We start from the raw sequence: 18,002 nt of genomic DNA on the forward strand, positions 1-18,002 counted from the left end.
TCTAAACTAATTTTGAAAGACAGCCTGCCATTATAAGAATATTTTCAGTGGAGGGAGAAGAGGAGAAAACTAAGCTTTGTGGAAATGCTGAATGAGTAAAGGAATAAGGATTAAGTTTTAGGGATTTTTGAAGTGATCATGAAGGATTATGACAGCATCAATTTAAGTTGCAGTGTGTTGCAGAAGTGGAGAGGGGGCGCTTTTTTTTATTTTTAATGCTCTAGAAACTATTCTTCTGATAGTTTGAGAAAATTAAGTAGCAGGCAAAAATCATCTTTCTATAAACTGTCTGTGTTTTGCTGGGTATAAAAACAAAAAGAACTTTTATGACAAAGCTGAGCCTCTTAGCTGTTGTGCACAGCTGTGTAGAATATCCAAAACACTGTAGATACATGGATAGTTAGATTCTGAAAAATTGCTGATGCTTAAGAACTTCTGGTGTGAGTAACTGAAATGAAATTCTGAACACTTTGAGAATATTTTAAAGCCAGCATAGTTGAATTTTTAAAATATTTAGATGCCTAGTCAACGTTGAATGTAATTAGGAAGTGTAGCTAAATGGTGATTGTTTTGTTCTAGCTGGATTTGCAAAATGCATAGTTTTGCTGGCTCTATCCACTCCAGGTAGCAAGAGATCTCTCTAATGAAACTTCACTTTTGTTTGAACTGACCCATTCATACCTGGTTTTCATCTGTCTTTGTTATACCCTTTGGTTTAACTTTGTTCTCCTTACACCCCAAATTTTCCTCTCCTTTTTATTATAAACTCATGGCAGGGCCTGCTTGGGGAACTCATTCTGTTACAACAACAAATCCAGCAGCACGAAGAGGAAGCGCGCAGAGCCACTGGCCAATATAACATGGGCTCATCCCAGCAGAAGCGAAAGGTGATGACTTAAGGGATGATATGTACTGCATTCACACTAATCAAATACTGCAGCCTTCTGCATTTGAGCTAGAAAAATCTAACTAATTAAATTAGGGGCCCAAATAATTACTACAACCAACTTCACTACAGTGTAGTGTGTATGTATAGTCCTGTTTCAATTTAACCAAGTTGCATTTAAAGCATGATGTTAAAAGCAGAACAGGTCATTCGTGTCACACAGAAATTGAACGTATGTTCTCTGTCTATAAAAACTGTTATTTAATGTTCATACATTAAAAAAACTTTTAAGGAAAGTATGTGAATTAATGTCAAGTCTGTTTACTGTTGCTTATGGTAGCTTTATCTTGCAACAGTGTAGCTATTTTCAGGCAATACATGTCTGGGAACTTTTTTCCCTGCTTTATACTGTTACCAATCTGAAAATGACAGGAACTCCTTAGAAACAATTTTGCACAGACAATGAAATACTGCTAATAATAACAGTATCTACTGTATATTAATCAAAGGTAGTCCTTTGTTTTCCATCTTAAAGCAGAATTTATACTGATATGTTGTGGTTGTTGAACATCTGCAGTTCACTTTACTTACTTAATTTAATGTCATTTTATTAATTATTATATGGCTGAGATTAATTGGAAATTCTTCATAAATTGGGATATTTTAGTTGTCTAATCTGTTACAACGTGTAATTCTTGACTGCATTGATTTGTTGGCTGCTTCTGTGCCCCCTCAAAAGCTTTCTGATTACTTGTGCTCTTCAACAGCTTTGGAATTGAGCACTGAGTACAGAACCTGATATTCTGTATATCTGAAGATAAATCCCACAGAAAGAGGAATGCACTAAATGTGAACTAATGTCTAAACTTTTAGACATAATTGTATAGCAATTAATGTAATTGTCATGCTTTTTAGTCAACAGAGCAAAATCCCTGTTCTCTGAAAGTATAGTAGCATTTCATACTCAAATGTTTTATTTTCTTTTCATATTACTTTTTGTGTTTTAGACTTAGAACCCCTGGCCATTCTAAACTGTTAATGCTCCTTTAATTTAAAAAAAAAGATGGTGAAAGACATTTTTCCTCATTTAATTTTTCAAATTTATTTAGTTAATATTCTGTCTGGATTTAAAATAACACTGATGCATTCTATCTTCAGTTATACTGAGTCTAAGCATTGTGCAATAAAATATAATGTAAATTTAATTATTTGAGATTACTTTATCTCAGTATGTGTCCTACAGTTGTTCTTGCATTCATTCCCTTCCAGATGTGTATTTTAGTAAGAGTAAAGATGCCTTCAGTGGTCTAAATATTCTCTATTTGTTCAGTAACTTTTTTTTTTAATAAAGGTAACTTCTTCAGCCTCTGTCAGATTGTATACAGTTTATTGAGAGAGCTGGAGTATGGAATGGTAGCTTGAAGTTTATAATAAAATGTATGAATTGTAAAAATTGCTGGAAAGGCAGTACAATATTTGATATATAAAAATTTATCAACCTAATAAACACAATCAGGAAGGAAAAATGAGCTTGATATTGCATTTGTTTCTGATTGATATTCTACTTTGTTAGTACTTTGTTGCAACTAATTCCACAATTCCCAAGCTGTGAAGCAACTTCAAGGATTATCTTTGGAAATATTATCCTGCCCTCTGTGGAAGGTACTTTGTGTCTTCTGAGTGTTGAAGGTCTACCTACCTTTGCATATAAAAGGTTTTAATTTAGCATTCAAGTCTCCCATTTGGCATACATACCTTATGACAAGGAATGTGTCTTTGTCACACTAATCTTTTGGCTTGCATCAAATTAAAAGAGATATTAGACTATTTTCTTTAATATCTTAATACGGTGATAGGACTCAAAGATCCTAATTATTGATCCAGATTCTCCTTTAGAAGAATAAATTATTCCTGTCATGGAAATAAACCATCATAGGTCCTTTTGAAAATATGTAAACTAATGTTGTTTATTTTTTAACTGAGTTGGCTTCCTTGCCTCTCTATTAGAGAAGTTTTGTTGGCCGATTTTCTTGCACATTTTTCCATTTTAATTTAATCACTCAGTATTAGATCTATCACAGTTGTAAATTAAATAATAGTAAGAACCATCTCACACTCAAGAGAGAATACTATAACCAAAAAGTTGATTGTTTCCTGTTGGAAACAAGCAGCCTTATCATAAATATTTAGCAGTATAATTTTTGAGTTTACAGAGCTGCACTGTGCATGGCTGCTTTAATGCATTTGGTCTGGACCTTGATAGTTTCATTTATGTGGAAATCATTGTAGTTTTGTAGATGATCAATTGAAAATTATTTGTAGTAATGTTAGAGAATATACAAGAGCAGTAACTGTGGTTTTGAAGGTACTGGATTTTCAGAGGCATGTCATTATTTTGTACAATATGTAGCAAATATTGTTGGAAAGCAACAGCTCTGCAAAATATTTGAGGAGCTTTCGGTAATCTTAGTAAACAGGTATCTGCATCTGTGTGGAGGAATCCTTGATTAAAAATGGCTCTCCAGTTTTCTCACAGCTCTTTATGCCAGATAATTCTTTGCTTCATATCTTGCAACTTGTGTGCTGTGTGCAATATTTTGACTCACTGTGTTGAACGTAAGCACACAGCCCATAGAGACACTACTCGTGTGGTCAGAGGTGTCAGTAGGGATGGGTTTCAGAGGTGCATCACAAGTCCTTTGAGAACAGCTTGCTTAAAAGCAGAGAACAGGAAAATATTGACTGTTTTGAAAGTCTGTACCACATGGAAACACTTTGTTTTCCTTTTCTTTCCTTGATTTTCTTGTTTCTTATGACTCTCCACACCATTCTCTTTTGCCATCCTACCTTTATTTTCCCCTTATGTCTCTGAGGTGTTGAAAGTGTGTGTATATGTAAATATTTATTTACATATACATATTTACATATGTAAATATTTATTTACATATACCACCTTGTGGCTGCACCATCAAGTCCTCTCTGCTAAACTAACCCTGTTTCTGATGTGCTTTTGCTACCACTGAACTAATTAACAGAAATGAAAAGCTAATTGACAGCACTTCCTCTTTGCTGTTACTCAACCAAGAAAATAATTGGACAAAGATGGAAGTGTCAGCTTGGATTTCTTTCTATAAAGTGCAGACAGAATTCTGTACATTACAGTCTTAATAGCTAAATAATATTGATCACTATGAATAATTGTGGATTTTTGTCTTGTTTAATCTGTACCAACTGTTGTGAAATTATAGTAACAGAATTAATTTATGTCTAAATGACAGCTGTCTTCTGCATAGTAGATAGTATGCTCTTCTGAAGCTGCCTTGAGTTGTAAATGTCACATGAGCTTTATTACATAAAGTTTATTTAAATATTAAAGCTTCCAGTAATTGTTTAGATTACAATTTTTTCTAAATTGAATATTTCATCTGTCAACTATTGAATTTTATGCTGTTTGTAAATATTTACATCATAGCAATTTGTATTGCACCATTTATACTTTTGTCTGTGTGTTATTAAAAGGGGATTGTTTTAAACAACTGTTTATTACGTCTTGATGAGCATATTTTATGAATATTTGTCTAAAAATGGTTCTTAGTGCCTGATCTTATTACATTAATGCCTTGAACTTCAAAATATCTTGTACTATAATATCTTAATTTTTCCAGTTTTAATGTATTTTAAGTAATTTTGAAATAACCCTTCAAGACTGTCCTAACTAACATTTACGAAGTTGTGCGGCTTGTTTAGATTTATAATTCTGACAAACAAGTATGAAATAAGAATCCTCGTGAATATTCAGAATTGGTGAATGCTCACTTGAAAGTAGTTTCTGTAGCAATCAGGTGTCTAGTGATTTTATCCCATTAACATTGTGCTAATTCAGAGGATTAACATACCGAGATCCTGAGAATTTGACCACAAAACTTACATTTAGTTCACTGGCCCAAAAACTCCCTCAGCACTGTATAAAGTTGCTTTTTCCTAAGCCCACTTTCCTAGTGTTAAGCCTTGAAGGATTATTTTTTGCATTTGCATGTACTGAAATTCAGACAGTTCTTTGATGTGAATCTCCTGTAGCAGGTGGAGGTTTCCATCAGCCTTAAATCTCAAATGCTAATTGAAGAATTTTACTTGCTTTAAAATGCATGTTAAGTCAGTTTTCTTATGTGGAGCGAAGCTTTCGGTTTGTGGTTTGGTTATTTGCAGTGGTTGAACTAAACAAGTGATAGTAGCCATGATTATTTTTCTTTGTAGGTTTCTGACAAAGAGAAGATTGATCAACTTCAAGAAGAACTTTTACGCACTCAGGTGACTTTTCTGAGTTACTGATGTCTTAAGTAGTGATTTATGTGCAGCAGACTCAGATTTACTAGACAAAAGCACCCCTGAAATACTTTTGGTTAAACTGCAGTGCTTTTTTCAGTCTGAGTTTATCAATACAGAGTTCTGTGTGTTGGCACAGACCAAAGATCAACCTAGTCTGTTCTTTCTCTGACAATGACTTAGAGAATACAAGACCTCATTCCAACAAAGTTTTAATCTACTTGATTAGCAAGGCAGAACTAGTTATTTTTAAGCTAGATTTTTTCAGGGCTGATGCATGTTAATCATATTTATCAGTATTTTGGTTTGCTTGCTCACTTTTCTAAAGTTAATGTACTTAATCTTTTATCTATTCACTTCTAAATTGATTGTCTTTTTGGCTCAGCCACATTGTTTTGAGACGGGTTTTTGTAGCCTCCTCATATATTTGCTAGTTTTGCATGCATTTATTATTTACATGTTTTTACTAACAGCTTGAAATTTCTTTTGTTCTTAAAAATATACTCAGGCCCAACGCATTACTACATCATAGAAAATGGTTTTCAGAGTAGATACCAAAAAAGAAAAAAAATATATAATCTTCAGAGTACTATGATAATCTCCTAAACAGGACTGAGCTGGTATAGTTGTGTCTTGAGCTGAGGTTGTGTGCTGATTCACATTTAAGCCTTGTGACCTTTTTGGTTAAATGGCCAGTTCCCACTGACACTGATTTCTGTCTGATTCCATAAGCACAGCTGCTTTGAAAATGATGCTTAAGATGCCTAAAGATTGATTTATGTGTGGTCTTATTAGGACTTTGGAAGCAAAGGAGTTGCATTGCAAAAAAAAATTCTAATGGTCTTTGCTTGATGACCTTGTATTTTTAAGAGCTAATGATCACAAAGGTGTCGCGACGGAAAGCTCTAGACACCTCAATGTGAGAATCCAGGAACTTCGTTTATTGTAGATTGACAACAGCTTAATATACACTCTATAATAGGTTCATGAATATTACAGAAATTAGGCTCATTATTGGTGCTCAGTTAGGTGGTGATATCATCTTAACTGTCTTTCATTGTTTACACAGGTGGCTCGTTAAGTGTCTCTGTTTTGGTAATGCCTAGCTCCTGTTTTTCAGCCCAATTTAGAATACCCAAGGACGCTGCTGCTTTCTCACGGCCCTGCTATCTCACACTTTCTCATGGGCCTAGTCAGACTGCGTCTTATACTTTAGCAGCTCATCCATAGCCTTAGCCATGTTCATATGTCCTCGCATTTCCAACCAATTCTCTACAATTCCCCCGTTTTTATTTTGTGCCAACAATGCTTTCTTTGTCGTAGTATTTACACGTCTAGTAATACAAGAAAAGGCAACACGAGCTATTACTAAGATTACAATAACTGTCAATATCTATCGTAGGCCTTCCTTAATATAACTTAGAGCCCATTCAGAAGAAGGAATCACTATGGTTCAACAGAATCACGTTACACATCTCTAAAATCTTGACACCGGTAGAAAGTATTTTTAAGTTTACACATTCACACATTCATGTAGCTTTTTTCTTTCACACAACATTCAGGTGGCCACCTCAGACACGCTCCTCAATCACACACACATTTTCAAGTGGTCATTGGCTGTGCACTTCTTGTCAGTTTCATAATTCAAAGGAAATTTATGGCATAGCCGCCATCAGCAATCTGCAAATCCTGCATAACTCTCCATGTAAAAGACAAATACAGCAAGAAAGAACAGAATATTATCTTGGAAATCTTCAACCCTTCTTATAGAGCAATGCTATTTTATCATAAAGGTAATAAAGCTACTTTTGCAGGGGGCAAGACTATATCCCCTTCTGTCTCATCGTTCCGTCTCCAAATCTTCTACCTGCACCCTGCCCCTGGGGAAAACAGCCAAATTTCATGTAAGAGAAGCAAAATGGCAAACTATAGGAAATTCTTAACAACCTTCTGCAATATGCAAAAGCTAAGCACGGATGTCGCGTTATTTCTAATCTTACTTCAAAGGATTTTTCGTCAGTCTCCCCTTCTGTTTTTGAAGAAAACATTTGAGAATGCCATGAGCACACTGCATGCTTAACACCTATTGCTGTAAAAACAATGCAATCTTATTTGATTTATAAGTTGGGATATTGTTAATTTTAAGTTGTTTTTTCTCTTTTCCCCTTTTTCCGTGTTTTACCGTCTTTGCCTCCCCCCACGCTCCTCATTGCCGAAGGACGAAGGAGGGGAAGGAGGGGCTGGGCTCACCCAGAGAGATCAGCAGAAGGAACTTAATCACAGGGTCTGCTTAAGAAAAGACAAAAACATAGGAGAGGGAGAGAACAGCTGCAAACAGGCACGTTTCAGAGAAGGGGTGATTGGTGTAACGGGGAAAAAGAGAAACAGCTTTCCCCCTCCCCCGACTGCACCCCCCAATGTTTTTGCTACCGTCATTAACTCTAGGAAGAGGAGCAACACCAGGGAAAAACCACTCGCTGCAAAGAAGGGAAGGGGAACGCACACCCCCCGGGACCATGGCTGTCAGCAGTGCGGGGGAAACAGAGCCCCCCCGCCGCCCGCCGCGCCCGGGGCCGCCGGCGTGCACGCACGCGGGCGCACCGCTCCGAGCCGGGGCCATGCACCGCTCCGAGCCGGGGCCGCGCAGGCGGCGAGACCACCGCCACTGCCCCGCTGCTCGGCGCCGCCCCGTAGGCACCCGGCACAGGCGGACAGACCCGGCGCCGGCACGGGTTCACTCAACACGGTGGCATAAGCACACAGCGCCGTGAACACAGCCACAAATGCGCAGCGCAGTCCCGCTGCACAGTTCATATGAAAAGCTGGAAATGTCTTAAGGTGGAACTCAGTCATAGTGTTCGTAAAGTTCATCTCTGGTCTGTTAGCAGTACTTTCACACTGCAGCCGTCGTCTCCGATCGTCCTGGATACGCACTGCCGAGGTGCTAGCACCGCGTTCATGTTGGTAGGGCCGCTCCGTTGTCTCCGGCCCCGTTCCGTGATCTCTGGTCCCGCTCCGGCTCCCTTCAACTCCGCTCGACTCCCTTTTTACACGATTTCTCCGTATGATGGTATCCAGTAGCATCCTAATGTCCTCAGACTGTGCTTTAATGCCTTTTACTGTTCCAGATAGCAATCGCCAAATTGTAAGGAGGGAAGCAGCAACTTTTTCTCCCTTATAGGCAGCAGTAAAGAGTTTATCACTAAGTTCTTTCCAAGTAGAGATAGTAAAGGCAGTTACAGTGTTCGCTTCATATCCCTGGCCCTTACATGAAAGCAGCATCTGCCGCAAAGCCAGGTCGTCTTAACTCCCCGCTTTCACAGAAAGCATTGGAGCAATGATAGTGCCGCCTGTCCCTCAATTACCTAAAAAACGTGTTACCACGCTTTGTGCAGCCCTTTCCACGAGACTTTGCGGCTTGGTCGGCGGGCCTCCTTCTTCAGGAGTCGTCCTGGGCGCCGGTCCCTGGAAGCACGGAACTTTGAGCTCTTTTGCTTCCAGCCCTTTCGCCTTCTTGTGCTGCACGGCAAGACCGACCAAAACTCCTACGTCCGACCGTGGCTGCGAGAACCCGACTTGGCTCTCGGGAGTCCGACTTGACTCCGAGTCCGACTTGACTCCGACCCAGGAGATCCGACTTGATCCCCTAGGGACCCCTCTTTGGTCCCTGTTCGGGCGCCATTTTGTCGCGACGGAAAGCTCTAGACACCTCAATGTGAGAATCCAGGAACTTCGTTTATTGTAGATTGACAACAGCTTAATATACACTCTATAATAGGTTCATGAATATTACAGAAATTAGGCTCATTATTGGTGCTCAGTTAGGTGGTGATATCATCTTAACTGTCTTTCATTGTTTACACAGGTGGCTCGTTAAGTGTCTCTGTTTTGGTAATGCCTAGCTCCTGTTTTTCAGCCCAATTTAGAATACCCAAGGACGCTGCTGCTTTCTCACGGCCCTGCTATCTCACACTTTCTCATGGGCCTAGTCAGACTGCGTCTTATACTTTAGCAGCTCATCCATAGCCTTAGCCATGTTCATATGTCCTCGCATTTCCAACCAATTCTCTACACAAAGGTTTCCATATTTTTGAAGGACTTGCCTGAGGGATTATACATTTTCCATAGGTAAAACTTTGCATATGTGAGTGTACTATTTCCATAATTACACAAGTATATTTGTCCTTCTGTTTTATAGCTCAAATACCAAAGAATGCTTGAGCGACTAGAGAAGGAGAACAAAGAATTAAGAAAATTGGTACTGCAAAGAGATGACAAGGGAATTCATCAGAGGAAGTTAAAGGTATTTATGTGCTACAAAACCACATAGAAATGTAATTATCCCACATTTTCCACTATTTCCATGATGCTGTTCCATTTTTTAATTCATATATGAACTTTTAACATTAGTTTTAAGATACTTCTGCTAGTTTTTTGACTCATCCTGGCTGTTATACATCCCGTCCCTTTTTTTTTTTTGAGTACATAGCTTTTGGAAATGGCTTCAGTTGAAGAGCACAAAGGGGTTACCACATCTAACTAAATAACCTACCCAAGTGATTGGGAAATGGGATTGGCTTATTTGATTTAGCCTCACTGTATTTTCTAATAATCTTGCTTCCAGGTCTTCTTACACCTTACCTTCTTACACACACAGTCTGATACCTTTATGCTGTGTCATGGCTCTTACTGAGTTTGGTAGGAATAAGTTATGGGGTCAGGAAACATCATTTAATGGCTCTGTATAAATCCAGGGAGACTGAACTAAGTATGCTTTTGCTTTTGCCTGCCAACATGCTGAGCATTCTAAAAATGGATGTTTTCTACCTCTCTCTGCATCATTCACTGACCAATATTGATCTTGCTCTTTCCTCTGAGAACTGGAAGATAAAGAGTTCTTATTTGTACAGAATGAGACTGATAACTCTATACCTTTGTTAATGCTTATTGTTCATCAAACTAAAGATGTAAGTCAATGTTTAATGGAAGGAACTCAGTTCAGCTTCTTAACTTGGAAACTGAATTTTGAGCTCTGTTGTTCTCTTATGCTGTGTATAAGTAAGAGCTCTCATTTTCCTCCTTCAGCAAAATGCTGTAGTATTTTCATCCACAGGAGGCAAGGAGTGACTTTACTTGGTATTGTACTTCATGAAACAAAGATCTGAGCTGCAGTGTAGACAGTTGAGAATTCAAACCATCGAGAGAGAATAAAAGCATTTTTACACGTGAGTTTACAGATGAAGTAGTCTGAAACTCAGTCTTTGTTGTCTTAATTGGCTGTGTTTTCTTTCTGTACTTCTTTTTTGCAGAAATCCTTGATTGATATGTATTCTGAAGTACTTGACATACTGTCTGATTATGATGCCAGTTATAACACTCAAGATCACCTACCTAGAGTAAGTACATAACAAATTCAGTGATTTTTTAATGGAACACCAGTCTTATAATTGAATAAAGCATTTAATTATATTCTCTGTCTAAATTCAGATACTGCTGCTGTGCTCAGCTTTTAATTTTGAATGGTTTCAGTCAAGGTGCCCCATCCTCCTTGGCTTTGTAAAATGGCTGTTGTTTGCCAGTGTGTGTGAGTGGAGCTCAGAGGGTAAGGTGTCCTGGCTGTCTCCCTGCAGCAGTGCTGATTTTGGAGGGGGCTGTGGGAAGGGGTTTGACTGGCCTGACTGCTGATGTAGGGGACAGCCAGGAGTGCTTCCTGCTTGCACAACCACCTGTAGCACTGGTAGCTTCTATAGGAAACCACTGCAACGGGGAAATGACAGCAACTACTTCAGAATTCAGCTTCAGGATAAGCATCTATTAGATGTGTAGTGTTTTGCTGGCTGAAAGGATCTTGTATAAGAAGAGAAGAGCTGCCTGCCACGAGAGCAGCAAGTCCTTCCTCTCTTCATTAGGTGGAGCTTTGTGGACTGTACTGTCTTAAGTCAGTTTTTTTGCGTGACTACAACTTAGTACTTCTTCACAGATTCCATTTTTAAACTAATGCATTTATTATCAAACAGAATACACCTGCTCTTGAGACAGATTCATGTATTTCTAGTCAGCCTGTCTAAGCTTTCAGAATGTCCTGCTGAAAGCCAACAGCTGTTTAAACTTTCACTTAAGGTGGTGGTGGTTGGAGATCAAAGTGCAGGAAAAACCAGCGTGTTAGAAATGATTGCCCAAGCCCGCATATTCCCCCGAGGGTCTGGGGAGATGATGACACGCTCCCCTGTTAAGGTAAGAAGCATCCAAATCTCTGAATCAGCATTTGCTGTATTATTCTCTCTCTGATCATGCCATTAATTGAAGTATATGTAAACATACGTTTATAAAATGGCCTCTAAGCAAGAGGGTTGTTTCAGCCAATGATAAAACCTCTACAGGCCAATATATAATCCATGTATACTGTCTGTAAAGTAGTAATGCCTACCATCAAGTAATTCTTTGCTAAATAAGCATTATGTATAGTTGTATTTCTACAGTGGGAAGTGCACATACTTCTCACGTTTCTCTGTGTTAGATTTGCTGTGCTTTCTCATTGGGCTTTTACCATTTAGGTAACCCTTAGTGAAGGTCCCCACCATGTGGCTTTATTCAAAGACAGCTCTCGGGAGTTTGATCTGACCAAAGAGGAGGATGTAAGTATAAAGAAGTGACTGGAAGTCAGTGTGACTTTTATTAACTCTGAAAAAAATTGTGTCTTTGTGATCTGTAAGCCCCTGTTTAATTGGAGTGAAATTTGATATTTTGCTTTTCTTGTAACAGCTTGCAGCTTTGAGAAATGAAATAGAAATCAGAATGAGAAATAGTGTGAAAGAAGGGTGCACTGTTAGCACTGAGGTAAGACTTCTCAAATATTTAATGGCAAATGTCTGTACATGTATATCTTTTGTAAGTACCCTTCAACTAGGATACTGTAGTGAATCTAGTTAGTGTATACTTAATAGTTTGCACTTGCAAAGTGTATTTGGACTGTTAAACTGTTAAAATCAGTTTTATATAACAGTTACTTGCATTTAAAGTTGTACTTCCTATTTAAAATTTACAGGTTGTTACTGATTAAAGCATATGTGTGTAAATATGCATTTATATAGTTTTATATGTGTGTGTTTGTGTATGCAACGACATGCAAAGTAGGTGTGTGTATAAATCTTGAATTTCAATTTTACCTCACAGACCATCTCCTTAAGTGTGAAAGGTCCTGGTTTACAGAGAATGGTATTGGTTGATTTACCTGGAGTCATTAGTGTAAGTATGGAATAAATAAAAAAATTATTTAAATTAACACATGAAACTGAGGTAGTGTTATTGGTGAGAACATTAGCTGTTGGAGTTTTTTTTTAACATCTTTGTTTTCTTTTTTCTTTCCTTTAAATATATATTTCCATATACATATCAAAGACTGTGACATCAGGTATGGCTCCAGATACAAAGGAAACTATCTTTAGCATCAGCAAGGCCTACATGCAGAATCCTAATGCCATCATCCTCTGTATTCAAGGTAATCAGAGTCTAGATAGTTATCCAACTGGCAGGACATTTTGTTTTAATCGTGGTTCTTATGTGCCTTAATCTTAGTTTGCGAAGCCTAACCATGATGGTTCTTATGTTATTCTGGGATCTACCCTGATTGTATTAAATTACCTTTTGTGCTGATTTGTATGGTGTATAAAACAGAATGCTGTGGAATGTCTGTTTATAAATTAAGGCAATCTGTGCAGAATTTGTGGCAAAAAGCAACTTTTTGATAAGAGTTTTTAATCATTAAGGAAAAATGGTGGTGATAATATTCAAGATTTCTTCAAAAGTATTTTTGGAGGCAGCATACAATAATGGAGTTGAATATTTTGAGCAAGCTGGTATTGTTCTAAACTTAAATAGAACAAACTAGTTTTTTATGATGCAAATTGTCACTCTGTGTACCCAAAAACGGATCTAATTTTGCTGGTTTTAAGTTGTCACATGAAACTTAACACCTACCGTGTCTTCAGTGTGTTAGATTACATCGTCCTGAAACACAACTTCGTATGTATTTTAGATGGGTCGGTGGATGCAGAACGCAGCATTGTCACAGACTTAGTCAGCCAAATGGATCCCCAAGGAAAAAGGACAATTTTTGTGTTGACAAAGGTTGATCTTGCAGAGAAAAACGTGGCTAGCCCAAACAGGGTGAGTTGAAACTGTTTTTATCACATTGTGATGGCTAAAGTCACACATGGTAAAATACTTGAGACGCTGTTGTAAACATTGGACCTCATCTACCTGTTCTAGATGGTTTTGAGTGCTTATTTCTGTATTCAGTATGATTTTTTTTTTTGATGGTTGTTGTTTTAATCTCTCAGGCCTTGCTTTTAGTGATCAGCTGTGCGACTGCAGTCTCAGCTTGCTACAATACTGATTTGTTTCAAGAAGGTGACCTGAACAAGTTCCATTTCCCAAATAGGCATTTTTGCTGTATTTTGTGTTTGCTGTGTTATGTCGTATTTGTTTTATGCCTTTATTTTTTTGTTTGTTTTAAATATCAGTAGAACTCATAGTCCCATGACAAACTGCATCCTGCAGTACTTTATGCAGAGATGTAACCAGATCTGGCTTTAAAATTGTGCCAAAGGAAATGAAGGAAAGGATGTCTCTGTGCAAAGTTAACCATGGCTTTTTAATCCTTTATTTTCATAGATCCAGCAAATCATTGAAGGCAAACTCTTCCCAATGAAAGCTTTGGGTTATTTTGCAGTTGTTACTGGAAAAGGTAAAGAGAGCTCTAGCTCTGCTTATTTTGTCCTTGGTAGCAGAGAAAACTGTCAAGATGGAACTGTTGCAGCAATCTTTTCTTTCTCTAGGAAACAGCAGTGAAAGCATTGAATCTATTAAAGAATATGAAGAGGAATTTTTTCAAAATTCAAAGCTATTAAAGTATGTTGCTATTTTATTCTTTTTACTAAAATGAGCCTGTGTTGGTAAATCCTAGCATCAGTTTTTCTTATTGAACTTAAAAGGATTGCAATGTGGAAACACTATTTGAGATTTAGTCTGCTTAAATTAAGTACAATGTTGAGGTGACCAAGTTGTCCTGTTTTCCGAAGACAACTTGGAGACAGTGGAGACAGACAGGCAGCACTTGATTCCGCTGGAGTTCTGGGCCTCTCTTCCGAGGTTTTTCTGTGTCTCTCCATTGGCTCTACAGAAACTAAGTTCCAGCCTGTGTCCAGGCACTTAATACAGCAGGGAGGAGGGAACCCAGCCCGACTATGACTTGTGGTGCCTCTGAATATCTCTTATCTTAATGTGACAATGTAGTATTCAGAGGGTAACCTGGTGGGAAGTTGATAGAGCAGAGTTTTGATTTCACAGGCTGGTATTTGTCAGGAAGATTCCCTACGTGGTCTTTGGGACTGAGTACCTGCACTGCAGCCTCTAGAATAAAAAATTATTTGTGGTGAGGGGTTTTTGTTTGTTTGCTTTGTTTTGGGGCTTTCCCCCCTGCTTTGGTGATTATATACATTGCATATTTTGGAGGAAGATACTGGAATTTGGTTTAAATGCACATTTACATGTTATTTTCTGCTATAAAAAGCAAAGCTTTATTCTTGGGAGGAGACATTCTGGGCTGGAAAGCGTTGGTAAGCATCAAATCTCCTCTAGCTGTCTTTCTTTACAGGACATCTATGCTGAAAGCACATCAAGTAACAACAAAGAACTTAAGTCTTGCTGTGTCAGACTGCTTTTGGAAAATGGTGAGAGAGTCTGTGGAGCAGCAAGCAGATGCTTTTAAAGGTAAACATCTTTTCAAAAAAACAAGTGAAATAGCAACTTGCTGTTAAACAGGTAGTTCTTCCACATATAAGGACATATAAGGACTGTAACATATAAGGACTGACTTTTGCTAACATGCTTGGGCAATTATGTTTTATGTGTTTTATATGGTCAATATTTCTTCTTAATTGATGATCACCCCTGTAAATCTTTATAAAAAGACCCAAAAAAGTAATTCATGGTATGAAGTACCCACTTGCTCTAAAAACCAAAGGAGCAAATAAGTATGAAGAGAAAAATCAAGGGGTTTTTGGGGTTTGGGTTTTTTTCATGAGCAAAACACAGTTCTTCCACTGGATTCAGATGTTGTTTAAAATGGCTTTCTACACAAAGGTCTGGGCAGCACTGACTTGTGCAGAGCTGGAAGTTGAATGACTCTTTTCACTATGTTTTTTTAATGCATGGATTCTGTGAATTACAGACAGAATATTTGGGCATAGACAGGCAAAAATTCTGCTTCGCAGACACACTTAACATGTGTCTTTTGTTATAATTTTATTATAATCAAAATTTGTGGCAATTCTAGGAGCTGCTAAACTTTTAAGGTAATGATGAAGTTCATATAGACAATTAAAAAAATTAAGGCCTTGTTTCTGATTTTTGCAGCCACACGTTTCAATCTCGAGACTGAATGGAAGAACAATTACCCCCGATTGCGAGAGCTGGACAGGGTAAATTTAACTGCTTTAACTGCTGTGCTACAAAGGGTTGAAGACCATGAATTAAAATTTATGCCATTTAATCTCATTTGTAAAGATTTGTTAAAGTTAACATAAAGTACTGACATTTAAAGTGTGAGGACGGTGTATATTATTCTAGAGGAGGGAAATACTGAGCTCTGTTTTATGAAATACTGTTCTTCAACATTGTGATACTTCAATACTTAAGTCCTTCATTCTTCTAGTATACAGTTATCTGACCTAACTTGCCACCAGGAATAGGTCAGTGTTTCTTTGTGATCATGACAGAACATGACCAGGAGGTGTCATTTGAGGTTTAAAGGCTGTAAGAAAAAGATTTCGGGTTTTTTTTTTTACTTTTTGTATAGAAACATGATCAAACTATACTTAATCTTATTGTTTCCTTTTGCATAGAATGAATTGTTTGAAAAAGCAAAGAATGAGATTCTCGATGAAGTCATAAGCTTGACTCAGGTCACACCAAAGCACTGGTATGGTAATTTTTTTCTTTTTTCCATTGTTTTTTTTTTTGTTGTTGTTTGTTTTTGTTGTTGTTTTGTTAACTATCAGAAGTTTGCCTTTAAAATAAAGAGTCCTAGTAAACAAAATTCTCAAATAGAAGTAAGAAACTGGTTTTCTTGGACAATGTATTATCATGTCCTTTGTCCCTGTGACAGTTGTCTATGTTTGTTTGTTATTCTGAATCGGGAAATACTTGTATAACCCCTCCACAAAAGTCCCCTCCACAAAAGTTATATGATATCAGTTTGTACTTCTGTTTTTATACAGTGGAATGAACAATAGATATTCCTCAAAAATGCAAAGGAACAGTCATAATAAATAAGTTTTCAGGTGTTCATTTGAAGTATGAATGAGTAATTCCTCTTGATGTTTGGGGATTGTCACTGTGTGTTTCAAAATAGTGTATTTGATGTTGGAAATCGGGGTATCAGAGATTTGGAAATTGAAAGAATGTGTAATTCCTGGCTGTAAAAAGAGCTAATCTGGATGTTTGAGAGTTCTATCCTACATGTGGATCTCATTGGTAGCCTCAATCACTGGCACTGTACTACGCTGACCTACTTCTCTGTAAGGCAGCACAGGTGTGAGAGAGAGAACTCAGCCTAAGCACTTAAATCGTGTACCATCACTGCATAGTAAAGCCACTGTACATGTAGGCTGAGAGTAGCCAACATAGAGGGTTTCTTTGACAGCCTGTATCACAACTGAGAACAATAAAAAAAAGATTTCTTTAATGCCTTTATGTTCAGTGACCTGAACTGAACTGTAACTTGGTCAAAGGTTAAAAAACGAGATAAACTGTCTGACTCTAAATAACATTAGAATAATGCTGGGTATGTGGCTGTGTTCAGAGAAAGACTTGTATGCAGTGTGTTAGTCTGAAATATTGTTCTAGTCCAAATGTAATGCAGGTTGTTGTTTTAGTGTTTGCTGTTGTGGGCTGTGTAATAGATGCTGAAGAACTCTGGCCCACATCTAGTCTGCTTCATTTCATGTTATGGATTGGGTGGGTGCACAACATGAATGCTTCTGTGCTTTTCCTTTGGAAGTTAAAGTGTAGTGGTGATTCTAGATTTATTACATTTAATGAGCTATAAATTACCACTGCAAAGCTAAGGCCTGAAAAAAATGCTTTTATGAAAATGTCATTATATTCAGACTAAAAACAGCAATGCATTTGATGAATGCAAGTGTTTCTATTCTGTTAAAATATCCATTCCTTCCAATTAAGTTTGATTAGATTAAGCAAAGCAAAAATGTGTTCTTATTGATAATCAGTAAAGAAGGAATGAGATTGCATTTGTTCTTAATCAGAGAAGTACACTTCTCCTGCAGTGCATTTTAAGTGGTAAAATCCATAACAAATGGGTTCCAGCACACCCTGCAAGTGAATGCAAGTGAAACTAATTTGCCACATCCCTGGTTCTTCTAATGGTGATCAAGAATGATCAATAATTGATCTCTGCTTGAACACTATTAAATTATCCTACTTTAAACAAAGATCTTTAAAAGATTTTTAATCGTTTTTTTTGCTGGTGGCAATATTTATTTAAAGGTAATTTTTTCAACATTTAAATCCTTGAGTTTCTTTCAGTTTTGTATAAATACTTCTACTACGCTGAATACGCTGAACAGCTTTTTCAACAGTTGAAAAATTAGGGACTTTGTTCCCCATTAATACTGGTATGAAAGATGGACTGCTTCAAACTGTTTAGTTCTTAAGGAAGGATGTTTTAAGCACAAAATAGAAATTTTCAATTATGCTACTGTTGATATAGGGG

General features: G+C 37.5%; 1 protein-coding gene across 4 annotated transcripts in view; it reads left to right on the plus strand.

The window, feature by feature from the left end:
• OPA1 (OPA1 mitochondrial dynamin like GTPase) overlaps nt 1-18,002 on the plus strand; it is a 56,158-nt gene that overhangs the window by 10,358 nt on the left and 27,798 nt on the right. For 2 of the 4 annotated variants that reach the window (XM_064666267.1, XM_064666268.1), the window contains 15 exons: nt 777-887; nt 5,141-5,194; nt 9,408-9,512; nt 10,519-10,605; nt 11,330-11,443; nt 11,764-11,844; nt 11,972-12,046; nt 12,383-12,454; nt 12,608-12,707; nt 13,245-13,375; nt 13,883-13,955; nt 14,047-14,119; nt 14,865-14,980; nt 15,626-15,690; nt 16,114-16,190. In XM_064666267.1, coding sequence (XP_064522337.1) covers nt 777-887; nt 5,141-5,194; nt 9,408-9,512; nt 10,519-10,605; nt 11,330-11,443; nt 11,764-11,844; nt 11,972-12,046; nt 12,383-12,454; nt 12,608-12,707; nt 13,245-13,375; nt 13,883-13,955; nt 14,047-14,119; nt 14,865-14,980; nt 15,626-15,690; nt 16,114-16,190 — 1,334 coding nt within the window. The remainder of the gene's footprint in view (nt 1-776; nt 888-5,140; nt 5,195-9,407; nt 9,513-10,518; nt 10,606-11,329; nt 11,444-11,763; nt 11,845-11,971; nt 12,047-12,382; nt 12,455-12,607; nt 12,708-13,244; nt 13,376-13,882; nt 13,956-14,046; nt 14,120-14,864; nt 14,981-15,625; nt 15,691-16,113; nt 16,191-18,002) is intronic. The other 2 variants (XM_064666269.1, XM_064666270.1) reach the window with 1 other exon arrangement.

Source organism: Pseudopipra pipra, chromosome 10 (assembly GCF_036250125.1).
Source record: "Pseudopipra pipra isolate bDixPip1 chromosome 10, bDixPip1.hap1, whole genome shotgun sequence".
Classification (NCBI taxonomy): domain Eukaryota; kingdom Metazoa; phylum Chordata; class Aves; order Passeriformes; family Pipridae; genus Pseudopipra; species Pseudopipra pipra.